Source organism: Helicoverpa armigera, chromosome 4, assembly GCF_030705265.1.
Source record: "Helicoverpa armigera isolate CAAS_96S chromosome 4, ASM3070526v1, whole genome shotgun sequence".
Lineage (NCBI taxonomy): Eukaryota > Metazoa > Arthropoda > Insecta > Lepidoptera > Noctuidae > Helicoverpa > Helicoverpa armigera.
In genome coordinates this window covers 1428642-1444163 of record NC_087123.1, presented here as the reverse complement: position 1 = coordinate 1444163, position 15522 = coordinate 1428642, and the positions used below count along the sequence as shown (strand labels likewise).

The following is a 15522-nucleotide window of genomic DNA, read 5'->3' as shown; positions in this document are numbered from 1 at the left end:
CAGGCTGGGTTTCGGAGCGGATACGGCACCATAGACCACATCCACACAGTGCGGCAGTTTATACAGAAGACCGAAGAGTATAATCAGCCCCTGTGTCTAGCATTTGTGGACTATGAGAAGGCCTTTGACTCGGTTGAAATCTGGTCTGTTCTGGAGTCCCTGCAGCGTTGTCAAGTAGATTGGCGATACATCCAAGTGATGAGATGTCTCTACGAAGCCGCTACAATGTCCGTCCAAGTACAAAATCAGCAAACAAGGCCCATACCGTTGCATCGAGGAGTGAGACAAGGGGATGTTATTTCCCCGAAACTGTTCACTAATGCAATGGAGGATATGTTCAAGACGCTGAACTGGAAAGGACGTGGCATCAACATCAATGGCGAACACATCTCTCACTTGAGATTTGCTGACGATATCGTCATCATGGCAGAAACGCTGCAGGACCTACAACAAATGCTGAACGACCTGGCTGAATCTTCTCTACGCATCGGCCTACGGATGAACTTGGACAAAACCAAGGTCATGTTCAATGAACATGTTCTACCGGAACCGATTGCGATACACGGCGCCGTTCTCGAAGTTGTTCGGAAATATGTATACCTCGGGCAGACATTGCAGTTAGGTAGAAACAACTTTGAGGACGAGGTGAATAGGAGAATTCAGTTGGGTTGGGCTGCATTTGGGAAGCTACGTCGAGTCCGAACATCGTCGATCCCACAGTGCCTAAAGACGAAAGTCTTCAATCAGTGCGTCCTACCTGTCATGACTTACGGAGCCGAAACGTGGACACTGACGGTACGGCTGGTCCACAAGTTTAAAGTCGCTCAGCGGGCTATGGAAAGGGCTATGCTTGGCATTTCTCTGAGGGATCGCATCAGAAATGAGGTAATCCGTCAGAGAACCAAGGTCATCGACATAGCCCACCGAATCAGCAAGCTGAAGTGGCAGTGGGCTGGCCATATTAGCCGAAGAACCGATAACCGTTGGGGTAAACGAGTTCTAGAGTGGAGACCACGCCTCGGCAAGCGTAGTGTAGGACGTCCTCAGGCACGGTGGAGTGATGACTTGCGCAAGACGGCTGGCAGGAGCTGGATGCGAGTAGCCGAAAATCGATCTCAGTGGCGTGCACTTGGAGAGGCCTATGTCCAGCAGTGGACTGCGATAGGCTGATGATGATGTTATTTTGTTCGTTTTTAAACTTGACGCCAATTAAGACACTTATGCCCGTTTTCACCAACGAATACCTAAATTTAGGGAGCATTTACGGAACACTTAATAAGAATTTCATTTTCACCAAAGCCTAGGTGTCAATTTTAACCTAAAAATTTCACTTAAACTTGGGGGCCCGATTGATGCCTGCTTAAACAACCCCTATCATTATCATTACAGAATACAAACATATTTTGAACCGTTTCTGGAAATGGATAGTGAAATGTACCTTTATATGTTATGTAACACCAAAAATACCATGTTTAAAAAGCAAAAAAAAAAATGAAACGTAAACTTTTAGAAAGTTTAGAAGCTGTGGAGGTTGTGGATATGTAAAATAATAATCATTAGAAGACCACGTACCTATCTTACGTGAAAGAGCAGATGTCTGAGAAAAAAGTACGATGTTCATGACTTTTTTATAAGATTATAGGTTATAAGTGATAACTTATCACTTGCTATGAATGCACTTGCTAGGTCGTGATGTCGCTGAATTATTCAAAAATAGGAAGTCCTGCATGCCCACAAATATACAGACCATAACAGATGCAAATCTGGTAATCACTGATGTAGTTTCGCGGTGGCCGGGACAACTATAGGCCTATTCAGACCTAAGCGGTATTCGCTACCGTCTACGGCAGAGAAAACCCTGTGGGTATGCGGTAATATGACTGTTCAGACCTAAGCGGTATTCGCTACCACCTGCGACAGAGAAAACTCAGTGGGTATGCGTTAATATTACTGTTGATGTTCGGGATGCATGCCGCTGCTGCCGCGCGGTATGTACTTCTACCCACAGCGGCAGTGGATATCGCTCAGGTCGCTCTAGCCGCGGTGTAGTTATCGGCACGGATATTGAGCCCTGACCTTCACCTGCGCAGAAGCCATTTATTGGTTTATTGCCTTGTGTACAGTGCGCAAAGCGATCCCCACTCTTCCGCCGAGAGCTCAATATCCGTGCCGGTAACTATACTTGATACTAAATACCTGAGCAAAACCGGCGCGGTATCTACCTCTACCCACAGCGGCAGCGAATATCGCTCAGGTTTGAATAGCCCTTAAATACCACAACTGCAGTAGATACCAATGATTCGAAAATGGTGAATATGGAGGAGCCTATCTCCTAGGTGATAGGGGATACCCTCTGGAGGTAAGAAGTAGGCTAACATTGAACATAATAAATTATGTAAATTAAAACAAAGATAGTAAACAAATATTTTAATATTAGTCCTCATATGATGTACCAAACATTATCATCATCCTCCTGCACCAATTCAATTTGAGGTGGGCTGGGCGCAGCATGTTTTTACACGTCTTTCCAATTTCTCGCACCACCTGAAACTAAATAAATATATAATTTTAACCCCATACTTAAATCCATCAACTCATGGAGAACAAAAATACAATGAAGCCGACAGTAAAACAAGGAACACAGTTGTACGGCAATATCTTATATTATTATACACAGATATTATTCACATTTACCTGTAGACGGATCCTATCGCATTAAAACTATTTGTGACTGGATCCAAGCTTTGTTTTTGGCTTCGTTCGTGGTCACATCCGTTTTTAGGGTTCCGTAGCCAAAATGGCAAAAACGGAACCCTTATAGTTTCGTCATGTCCGTCTGTCCGTCTGTCCGTCTGTCCGTCTGTCCGTCTGTCCGTCTGTCACAGCCGATTTACTCGGAAACTATAAGTACTACAGTGATGAAATTTGATGGGAATATGTGTTGTATGAACCGCTACAAAAATATGACACTAAATAGTAAAAAAAAGAATTGGGGGTGGGGCCCCCCATACATGTAACTGAGGGATGAAATTTTTTTTTTCGATGTACATACCCGTGTGGGGTATCAATGGAAAGGTCTTTTAAAATGATATAAAGTTTTCTAAAAAACATTTTTCTTAAAGTGAACGGTTTTTGAGATATCAGCTCTCAAAGTCGTAAAAAGTATGTCCCCCCCCCTCTATTTTTATAACTACGGGGTATAAAATTCTAAAAAAAATAGAGGTGATGCATGCTAATTAACTCTTTCAACGATTTTTGGTTTGATCAAAGTATCTCTTATAGTTTTTGAGATAGGTTGATTTAACTGTAATTTACGGAACCCTTCGTGCACGAGTCCGACTCGCACTTGGCCGGTTTTTTTGTTTAATATTGTGTCTCTATGAGACGTCAGCAATTTCACTAGCTTGTCTTTTTCTTCTGCAAGAAAGGTTTATCCTCGTTTTCTCTTCTCTGCCAAAATAAACTTATCTATTCAACAATAATAAACCCAAAATTAACCTCACTCTATGTACACATACACATCAGTCAATTTGACAAACGCGCGAATGACATAGGTAAAAATTCACCTATAGAAAACCTCTTTACTGTTTTATTGCATAAAACATAGCGTAATGTAGTTTAAGTTAAATTAAAATAACATCACAAGAAAAAAAACTCACAGGCTTTAGTAATATATACTCGATAGACGTTTATTTCTTAAGAAGTACAGAAAAATCATTTTATCGATAAAATATCGACTTTGCATTATCGTTTGTAGAACTAGTAATCTGTCACTTACTTAAGGGATCCATGTACAAGTGTGGTGAAAATGAATTTAGGTAGGTGTCAAATTGGGAGGGGTCCTTATTAAAAGTAGCTTTTAGATAGGGAAACGGTAAGAGGTTGTTGGTGAAAACGGGCATTAAATATTAAGACACAATTATCTATTAATAGTAGGTATATAATGATAGCTAAGCAGGTGGTGAGAAAATAGATTTGCCGGTCAAATTAGTTCCACGGTTGATTATATCCGATTTGGGTATTCATGTGTTTTGATTAAGTACCATTGTTTGATATGATTACTAATTTCGTAGATGTTAACATTAGGTACGTTAGTAGTTAAGATAATTATGATTGTTTTGACATAAGCGCTATGGATTAATTTATTGAGATGAAATTTGATATGGAGATAAGTGGTACCACGGAGACGGAAATAGACTAATTTTATCCGGACATAGCATTATATTTTTTTACAATAAAGCTTTCATCATCTGCCTAGCTTTTTCCCTATATAAGCAGGGGTCGAATTCCAGTCAAACCGAACGCAGCTTTGTACCAGTGTTTTACGAGCCTCCTTAACCCAGCTGCGAGACTGGTTGTCAGACTTTCCGGGTTCTGACTACCCGTTACAACTGCCAAAGATATTCAAATGACAGCCGAAAAAAGCTTTACATTTGATAATAATATAGGTATTAGGTACGTAATAATTTCTAGGCAAAATAATTATGGAAACTTGACTAATCAATATCTAAATTCGGATAGGCATAATGGGTGCATTTCAAAATCTATTCAGGCGTATGTTTTCATTAAGCTCATAGTTAATTCATAATGAGGCTTAAAATCCGTTCGCATTTGTAGTACACTTTGATTGGAACTACTATATCATTTGAATATAATGAATAATTCATGAATGAATTAGTAACATGTTTGTGAATTACCGCTATTGAGGTTTTTGATTGAATAATGGTTAGAGAATAAATTGTATTTTATTTTAATGGGATCTGTTTTATCCGATTTTTCGGAGCTCATTATTATTGCCATGAGTAGAAATTCTGAAACGTATCCATTTATTTATTTGTGATTGCAAGATTTTTTTAAAGAGTTATGCTTACCGTGTTCTAGGAACTTGGGAGTTGTGGAAGAAAAACTAACATTGTCTTTGAACCAGCAACGGTTTTACGAGATTAAATTAGGGGACAAAGATGAAGCTTAGCATAAAAAGAACAGTTTTTACGTTTGAGGTGATCATGAGATCTGTTCAACCAATTTGAGTTGTTTTCCGCGTGCCATTACTTTCTCATAGCTAAATGGCTATACAAAAATAAAAATAACTAAAAACCATTGAATCCAGCCAATTTGGCATGTATGTCAATAAAAGCTCATTTTTCCGATTGCAGTAAAACCACTGACCTCTATATTTATACGCTGGACAGGCTGCTGTCAACGTGCTTTTGTGCCCGTTTGATAATCGCCATTTTGGCGCTGTTAGACGTAGCGAGTGTTCATGGTACTAAAATTATTTTACAGTGAACCAATGAACAAACACTTCTCTCACAGCCATTTGAAATTATACGTCAAAATTAGTTCTGTGGACACTCGCTTAGACAATATTGGCGCTTCAAATGGGCACAAAAAAATTGCTGTCAAACGTACGGAACAGCCTGTCCAGTGATATATATAGAGGTCAGTGAGTAAAACCTAGTTTAGTTGTTCTGCCTGATGGATGTGCTAAAATAAATAGAGATAACAAAATAAAATAGGTTTAGCGCACCGGTGGAAATAAAGTGTGAATTTTACATTCATTGAAGCCGCTAAATGGTGATTGAAACGTGCATTTTGATGATTATTTTTCCGACCCAAATATCGACCAATAGAATTGCACCATTCGACGTCACGTGGTACAACCTACATGGTATTATACTGATAATTTTTTTTGAATATTTTCTCTGGTCGTTGCTATGTCAAACTGACAGGTTGTGGCCGACATTTGGGACGGAAAAATAATCCCCCGAATACCACACGAGCTTCAAAATTATCGGGTATTTCCCGATAATTTTGAAGCTCTTGTGGTATTATAAGTGAATATTCCATTAGGCGTATTAATGGTTGGTAAAAAGTTTTTTGTTTGATATATTAGAGAATGTATTGTTTAAATTCGGTATACATAAAATTGTGTAAAGTGAATAGGACGAATCAATGGCAGAATTTTACATTTAGGAAAAATGCGTTTTGACTGCAGTCCATTTAATATGAATAATTTAAATAGTTTTATGTACACCTGAACCAATTTTTTGTATTGAATATTGAAGTATATTATTAAATACTCGTAAAAAAGAATATTTTATAGAATTTTTGTAGCTTCAGTGCCTTTTATTTCCATCAAACGTTATCGTAGTTTTTTTTTTGTTTTTACGAAGTTGTATATTTTTTTGTTTGTTTTGTTGTTCATATATTATTCGCAGTTGCATGCAATTTTAATATTTGTTGACCCTTGTGGCTGCTAATTAGCTACGAACTCTTATTACTGGTTTCCCAAGGTTTATATAGTATACAAATAATATTGTTTCTTTCTCTTCAAGTTCAATCAAGAAATACTCTGGACTGCAATGACCTCTGCGTAAATATGTAACAAACATACATTTATTATGTACCTCATATCATTAGATACCCTCCCCCATACAAAGAATCGCCAAACAAATGCATCATTAGCATTATAACATAATATTATTATGATTGATATCAAAATTACTATTGGGGGGATGACTTGGGGTTATCGACCCCAACATAGAGTACCGCACTCTGCGTACTTTTAGTCTGCCGATAGTTTGTTTGGGGTCATAAATCAGTATGAAGATAAATGGTAGTACACACATTAAAAGGATCAGGTATTTAGCCAGTATCAGACCGACTGAAAACTTTGATAGGAATCGCGATGGTCTAAAAAATAATTGTTTGCCAACGAAAGGAGCAACTGAGGGCCGATCTTTTAGTGTGCAGTGTACTCTTACTAAGTCTGAATAGTATAACTAATTTGGATGAGTCAAATTGCTGTTGAGGTTTTGTGTTCTGTGTGCAATTTATATGTTACCGTGATTGCTGTTACACAGGGTGTATTTTTCGGTATTGTAGGGTGGATGACTGCGTGTATTGATTTTTGGACCTTAGCCGAATTTTGGTCATTCGTGGATTTTAAGCAATTAAAATAACAATTTAAATAACAATTTAATTTAGTATCTAAGGCCATGAAAAATCCATGAAAAGTCGTGGTGGCCTAGTGGGCAAAGAACCAACCTCTCGAGTATGAGGGCGCGGGTTCGATCCCAGGTCAGGCAAGTACCAATGCAACTTTTCTAAGTTTGTATGTACTTTCTAAGTAGGGGAGAGTGGGGGAATTGCGGACGCTGAAGGGAAATAACGCACAACATTTGTCCTATTAGTAATAATCAGTCTGTCTTTATTAATTATCAATCTTTAGTTATTTATCTACAAAATAAATTATACTTTTCATACGAGACCAATCAATAAATATAATATTTTTAGCAAAAACAAAACCTTGTCAGTCCGTATTTACCCGTAGCCCTCGGGGTAAATTCGGACTGACCCTGGGTTAATTACGGACAGCATGGGGTATTTACGGACTAGGTGGACCTAGCAAAAATCACTGGCAAAAGTCTTTAGAAGAACTTCCTGCAGTGCAGTTCTCATGAGCCCACTTGTTACCCACACTTTCAACACATAATCCAGTCTTCGGTGGGAGGATCACTTCCTGACAATAAATGCAAAAGTAATCAACATTTCAACATCAACATTCTAATCAAGATTTTAAGTTAGTTTTCTTGCATTTCGTTAAAAACGGATTTTATCCTCTCTTTGGTATTGTAGAAACACTGCCCTTTTTCACTTTGTCAAACAAATACCCAGCTCTGGGAATACCATATTTTTCTTCCGCCTGATGAAAAGTTATCCACGGGTTTTTTATTTCTTGTACAGCTTTTTGTAATGATTCGATTTTTTTCTTATAACATATATTTCCGAGGCATATAAAAATGAGTAGTTATTGATTAATTTCATAATAGTTTATCGAATTAGGGGTAATTGCGGACGTACGTATTTACCCCACGAGGCTTGTCCGCAATTAACCTAACTGGGTATTTTAAATCAAAGAGAGAAATTTGTCGGTTATGAAAACGTTTCGTAAAAAAACAACATTGGCGATTCAAACTCCATTGACAAACCTATCCATAGAAAATATCACTTTTTACCATCACTTAATATACAGACCTGTCCCTCGAATTGTAAAACACTAAAAATTAGATCAATATTCACTTTTTTTTTTAATTTTACCTACCTTTGAAACTGTGCGCAGTCGGCTGTCGTAAGTTTTTGCGTGGCACTAAAATGGTGGAAAGAAACAGATGACAGCACCGGGCTGCTGCGGGGGGGATTGAATGAGTAGATACTTGCTAGTCCGTATTTACCCCGCGTCCGTAATTCCCCCACTCTCCCCTATATCTTAGACGCCAATGACTGTGTTTCGGATGGCACGTTAAACTGTAGGTCCCGGCTGTCATTGAACATCTTTGGCAGTCGTTACGGGTAGTCAGAAGCCAGTAAGTCTGACACCAGTCTGACCAAGGAGTATTGGGTTGCCCGGGTAACTGGGTTGAGGGGGTCAGATAGGGCAGTCGCTCCTTGTAAAGCACTGGTACTCAGCTACATCCGGTTAGACTGGAAGCCGACCCCAACGTAGTTTGGGAAAAAGGCTCGGAGGATGATCTAAGGCCATGAAAATACATACAAATTAATTAAAAATTATGAACAGGGAAACTTCAACCCATCGGTTATTCAGTACCGCTTGCAAAAAAAATTGCAGCACATCCTTGAATACTAGGGAACATACCAAAAAATTATAAACTAAAGGAAAATCATATAAAAAAATACCATGAAGAATTTTTATAGTAAACAATGAGCTAAGTATTTTCTTAACAGAAACAAACAACAATATAAAATCTTACGCCATAAGCAACGTCACAGGCCAAACTTAGTTTTTTCATAACAAGCTGTAATTGATCACTTGCTCGTTAATTAAAAGTTTTACTATAATTACCACGTATATGCATAACAGTCTGTCAATTATAATTAAAGTTTGATTAAACGATAAAACTGATAAGTTTATTTGACTGACAGTTTGTTAAAAACTTATTTTAAACGTTTTGAAATTTTAATAGTGTTTACGAAATTTTTAAAAGTCTTCATGTACGCACAAACTAAATTTATTTAATTGGGAAAAAAAGCTGACAGTTGCTTATTTATTTAAATCTCATATGTAAAAAACAAGCATCCAAATTGTGAATCCTTCTTTTTGGCCAGTCAGTTGAAAAGATAACACTCAAAATGTACCCGTGAAAGAAGATTTTTTCTAATTTTCAGATTTAGTAATGACTTTTTTATATTTTATTTTATTTTTACAAACTGAGCCAGAATGAAAGTAAAAAAATTCTGTGTATAAATTACCACACAAAAAAAACTATACTCGACCGCAATAGTTCTTAATATAATAAAACAAAATAAAAATAAAAAAAATATAGCCAAAAACGCCTATAGCACACAAACGCACATAAAACTCTCTAACAAAATAGCCTGATGCCGTCCTGTCAGAACGAATCAGTGGCAGAGGCGATATCATAAGATTTTCCTTATACCCTCTTATTTTCTTATTATCTGCCCTGATGACTCCTTGAGGGGCTTTCGAACTTTCTCGAATTATTCCGTAATTAAATGTCAAGATTTTTTTGCGAGATATGTCATTGAAATCGCGTATCAAAGGTAGTGAATCAAATTATTAGTTTGTTTTTGCTTTTTTTGAGAGGTTTTTTTTTTGCTTTTATATTAGAGGGAGTAGTATTTCTGTTTTGTTATTAGTTTTTTTCTTATAATGAACGATAGATAGATAAAATTCGTGTAAGAAAGTGATGATGAAAGATCAACTGAGTTCTTTTAATTTGCAATTAGCAAAACTCATTTCCCTCTATTACACAAACAAGAAAAATAGTAGGACCTACCTTTTTTTCATTTATTTATTTACAGTCATATTCTTTACTTTTTGTTGTACAGCATTATACAATACGATTTATTAAATTACAAAAAACCTTTAAAATCTTTTTTTTTTTGCAACCCTTACCTACCACTTGTACCGTATTAGGTACTACCATACTACGGTAAATAACGTGAGCTCTAATGATTGGCTACTCTAATTCCGCGCTACCGGCTCAGCAAGCAGGATCAGCTGTCCGTCAAAATATTGCCAATATTCATTGGCTATGATGCTTCTAGCTGTACTTGGCTTGAATATTTGAAATTCATTTTATCCTGTGTAACTTAATATGTTTTGAAAATTCAAAGTGCATTCTTTAACTGTTTATCGTATAGTGTTATTGTTTCTTTTAATCTTTATTGTCACTAGAAATATTTTAAATAATAAAAGGGTTGGCAATTTCAGACTTTTTAAGTCTAGGTTTAATACGATGTTTTCCTTCATTATTAGTCAGTAATTGTTTTTAAGCCTAGGTTTTACACGATGTTTTCCTTCGTTATCAGTCTGTAGATAATTGATGTCCTAGGTACACCCAAAAATATTTTAATCATTTTAACTATCCCACTGTGGGCCGCAGGTACCCTTCTAACACAGATAAGTCCTAATATGATCACGATACTCAAATTTTAAAATTCCAACCTAATTCGTCAACTGCCATTTTATTACATAGAAAGTCGAGTAGCGAGTATTTTAATCGATAAAGCTGTCGATACCGGCCGGTATCGAGTGGCCTCTCTAACACACGTGCCGAGTTACCGTGTAACGTTGATTTGATTACTGTATGGAGTTGAAAATAATTAGAGGGATTTAGTTTAATCTACAATACTAATTTTACTCTTATAATAAAGATGAAACATTTTTAACTAATTGATCAGCTACCATTTTATAAAGTCGAGTATCGAGTATTTTAATCGATAAAGCTATCGATACCGGGCGGTATCGAGTGCCCACTCTAACACACGTGCCGAGTTACCTTATAACGTTGATTTGATTACTGTGTGGAGTTGAAAATAAGAAGTGAGAGTAGCTTTAGTTTAATTTATACTAATATTGTAAAGCCGAAGAATGTGTTTGTTTGTGTGCTTGAAACAGCTCATCTCAAGTACTTCAGGTTCGATTTGAAAATTAAACAGTGGTACTGAGCTCATTTATCAAGGGATGCCATTATTTTAGTCATTTATTTATTTTAGAACATATATTTTACATTTTAAAATATTAAATATAACAATAAAAAACATTTAAAAATATAAAAAATAGGTTGCCACCGATATCGGGCATTATTATTATGGGGCAAAAAGCTACTTTTCATTCGAGTGACCGATGACAGAAATTAGTTTCATTATAATTTTCTCTGTAATAAGATAATATAGGAAAAACGAGCCATCTCATTATTACCCATAATATAAATTATATTCTAAAGTAAAAATGTTACTTCAAAAGTTAATTAGTACCATCTCAAGTAATTTTACGCGCATCCCACTTTATTAAGAAAACACATACATACACGTCTGAGGGAAACTAATTAATGATGACTTAATAATTACTCAACACAAATTAATTAATCTTCAAGCAATTTTTATGCGTGTCAAATTACTTTCATCATGTAAAATTAATTATTGTTAATTATGGTGTAGGTATATTTAAGAAGAAGTATGGATTATCCAAGTCGTGCTGGCCTAGTGGGTAAAGAACCAACCTCTCAAAGTACGAGTGCGTGGGTTTGATACCAGGTCAGGCAAATACCGATGACACTTTTCTAAGTTTGTACGTATTTTCTAAGTATATCTAGGACATTAATGGCTGATTAAATGGTGAATGAAAACGTCTTAATGTTGCAAGAGCAAAAGCACACGAGAAACTATGATGCTCTAGATAGCCCGGCAGGCCAAAAAGACCTGTACCGGTTAGCTAAATCTAGAGAGAGAATGATGAGGGATGTTAGCAAAATTAAGTGTGTAAGGGATGGAATAGGAACGGTCCTCTCGGATGACGTGAGAATAAAAGGAAGGTGGAAGGAATATTTTGAAAGACTGATGAATGAAGAAAATGTGTGGAGTGGTGTGCTCTACAATAAACCAGTAAATGAGGGCCTAGTCAGAAACATTTGTGTGGATGAGATGAGAAAAGCACTGAATGGAATGAAGAATGGCAAAGCGTTAGGACCGGATGAAATACCAGTGGAAGTGTGGAAGTTATTGAGGATGAATGGATGGAAGTGGTTAGCTTTATTCTTCAATAAGTTGTTGCAAGAGGAAACAATACCGGACGAATGGTGCAATAGTTTCCTGGTGCCCATTTTTAAGAACAAGGGTGATGTGTTGGACTGCAATAACTATAGGGGAATAAAGTTAATGTCAGATAGTATGAAAGTTTGGGAGAAAATTATTGAAAGAAGGCTGAGAGAAGAGAGTGATATCTCACGAAACCAATTTGGTTTTATGCCTGGTCGGGGTACAACGGACGCTATATTCTGTATTCGCCAATTGTGCGAAAAGTACAGGAGCGCACACAAGAACTTACATATGGTGTTCGTTGACCTCGAAAAGGCATATGACCGGGTACCTCGTGAGGTTTTGTGGTGGGCCCTTAAGTATGTGCAGTTGATCCGAGCGATGTACGGCAGATGCAGTACACAAGTCCGGTCCACAGCCGGCACTACCGCCAGTTTCAGTGTAGGCGTTGGCTTACATCAGGGGTCGGCGCTCAGTCCTTACCTCTTCCTGTTATTAATGGACGCCCTTACAGCGGACATACAGGAGGAGGTCCCCTGGTGTATGCTTTTCGCCGATGACATTGTTCTGGTGGGGGAGAGTGGGCCAGAGGTCCAGAGCAGATTGGAGGCATGGCGGCTAAGACTCGAGACGGTGGGTTTAAAGGTCAGCAAGAGCAAAACAGAGTACCTACATTGTGATTTTGGCGGTTTATCAAGACCCATGACCATAACCCTAGCCGGCATGCCCCTACCAGTCTGCTCCGACTTCCGGTACCTTGGTTCACTCGTCCAAAGTGACGGTGAGGTGGACAGGGACGTTACGCATCGGATCAATTCTGGATGGATGAAGTGGCGACAGGTAACAAGCACCATTTGTGACCCACGGATGCCCCTCAAACTGAAGGGCAAAATTTACAAATCCGTAATAAGACCTGTCGTCCTGTATGGCTCAGAGTGTTGGGCATTGAAAAAGAAGGATGAGAAAAGAGTGCATGTCGCAGAGATGAGAATGCTGAGATGGATGTGTGGGGTTACCAGAATGGACAAAGTGAGGAATGAGTATATCAGAGGAAGCCTGAAAGTAGCGCCAGTGATAGAAAAAATGAGAGGTCAGCGTTTGTCGTGGTATGGGCATGTGATGAGACGGTGTGAAACGCATGCTACAAAGAGTGTGCTAAGTATGAATGTGGAAGGATGGAGAGGCAGAGGTAGACCGAGGAAAAGATGGATTGATTGCCTGAAAGAGGACATGAAGCATAAGGGAGTGGATGTAAGTATGACGTCTGACAGAGAGGAATGGAAGAAAAAGACATGTTGCGCCGACCCCAAATGACTTGGGAACAGGGCAGGAAGATGATGATGATGATGAAAACGTCTTAAGGAAACCTGGACTACAATGTCTGAAATCACATACCCGCAGCAAAGCGTGAGCAAGCGTGGTGATTAACGCTCAATCCTTCTCCATATGAGAGGAGGCGTGTGCCCAGCAGTGGGACCATAAAAAGGCTGTGACGATGGTGTAAGTATATCATAAGAAGGAAGTATGGTTTGTCTCCAGAAATATATTTTTACGAAAATTACGCAATTCGAACTAGTCGAGAACAGATATAAAGGCATCTTGCTCGAAGCAATTCCCTCAAGACCGGGGATGATAGCTAGTTTAAAATAAATAACTTTAAAAACAAAACAACAAACAAACGTAAAAAAATCATTAATATTTAGTTGAAATCACGCAATGCATCAAGCTGAACAATAACAGGAATTTTTATTCTCCACCGAGCTATCACTCATTCATGTTATACGATATTGCACTTTTAGTTTATGGATAGAATATTTTACTAGGAAAAAAATAGAATTTGAATGTTACGCCATATTGGATGTGTACCTGTAAAAACCTAATATTGCCGCTGAAAAATTACATACCAATCAAAGGTGATCAAAGGGAGAGGCCTATGTTCAGCAGTGGACGTACTATGGCTGAGATGATGATGATGATGATGATGATGATGATGATGAATCAAAGGTGTAGGCGGTTCTTAGTTTATTATCTGCAAATAAGTTATAATTAGCACTCAAATCCTAAACAGAAACCGACTACTTAGGTACTCATATATATTAATTTATGTAAAATGTAATTTATTTTATTTTTATAAATGAAATAAGTCCATTAAAAGCTTTCGTTACCAGATTGTCTTCTAATGGCGAATGACTTTAATAAGAAAATTAAAATCAAGATCATTTAATTAAGAGACTTGATATTTCCGACGGCAAGGACAAATATGCCACTTTTTTTGGAGTTTAAGTTTTTTCTTTATTTGATAAAAAAATCTCAGCCTTTTTTCGTGCAAAAGATTTTTATCCCCTCCCATTGGAAAGCAATTGCACACAGTAAAAGTAACGGCAACATATCTCAATGCAACAGTCGTTAAAACTTGCAATCCATTGAATACGGTGATCCACATTCATTGCTTGATGAAGCCAATCAAAGCATGGAGGGGAAACGGACAGTAACGGTACATCGACTGTACTTGTATGAGTACACCATCGAGAACAAAGTGACCAGCGGAGATGTCATAACGCTAAACCTCCTAAGAAAGTAGCGCGCCAATATGCGGGTATTTGAGGGACGAGAAGCTTTACTATCTCCACCTTCATACATCTGCTTTGAAACCCGGCCATTTTTTTTAAACCACAAATCACCAACCAATAAGTGCCAATATTTGATAGACTTGTCTTAAATTGCCGGGGTACCAAAACACCTATTAATTCTAGTAACTGATCCCGTCTGCTGTAAGTTACTTGACCTACAAGAAAGCGCCTGAGCTACCTACCTTATTGCGTCTCCGCTCACATTTCCTTCCTCCGTGGAGAACACATATGTACCTACTTGTAAAGGCTCAGTGACATTTTGTACTCGTGTGAGTACAAGCTTTGATTAGAATTTGAGTTTTGTTGATGAGGTACTAATTACTGGATCATGCATTCATCATTACGCCAAATACTGTATGATATCTGATGAACATTTTGTGAATGTGCATGAGTCCTTGATTAAACTCTAAATGCTTGTACCTGATTTTCGATGTGAATGAAAAAAAAATGAATGATTCTGACAGCATCAAAGAACACCAATATGTAAATAAAGCCTATAATCAAATGAATAATTAACAACAAAACACTCTAATTTAACACCACGACATTCAACTTCATGCATTCTAATTTGAGCCGTATTGTTATTTCAGTACGTAAAGAGGAGTAGCATATAGATCTTAAAAGGCAGATAAATATACACCTAAGTGAAGCGTCAAAGCTATGTCGCTTCTGTCTGTTTCCTCGGTCGCTGTACCGCGAGAGACATTTTTAGTCGTTTGGTACAAGTTTAATGTAATTTTTTAAAGGGCAAATTGCACATATATTTTCAAAGCAAAATTTTGTATGTGCTTGTGTTTGTTTGTTACTG

At 37.6% G+C, this 15522-nt stretch overlaps 1 protein-coding gene across 1 annotated transcript; it reads left to right on the top strand.

The window, feature by feature from the left end:
- The first annotated feature begins 11682 nt into the window (after positions 1 to 11682).
- On the top strand, positions 11683 to 15328 carry LOC110379976 (probable RNA-directed DNA polymerase from transposon BS). Its single transcript, XM_064034298.1, has 2 exons — positions 11683 to 13113; positions 15305 to 15328. Exons 1-2 carry the CDS (start codon positions 11683 to 11685, stop codon positions 15326 to 15328), a joined length of 1455 nt encoding a protein of 484 aa, XP_063890368.1.
- The last annotated feature ends 194 nt before the right edge of the window (positions 15329 to 15522 follow it).

Excerpts from the sequence above, each read along its gene's own strand:
- LOC110379976 (XM_064034298.1), top strand. The coding sequence starts at position 11,683 with ATGTTGCAAGAGCAAAAGCACACGAGAAACTATGATGCTCTAGATAGC. Across the intron at positions 13,114-15,304 it reads GGGTTACCAGAATGGACAAA|TACGTAAAGAGGAGTAGCAT; the intron begins GTGAGGAATGAG and ends TTGTTATTTCAG.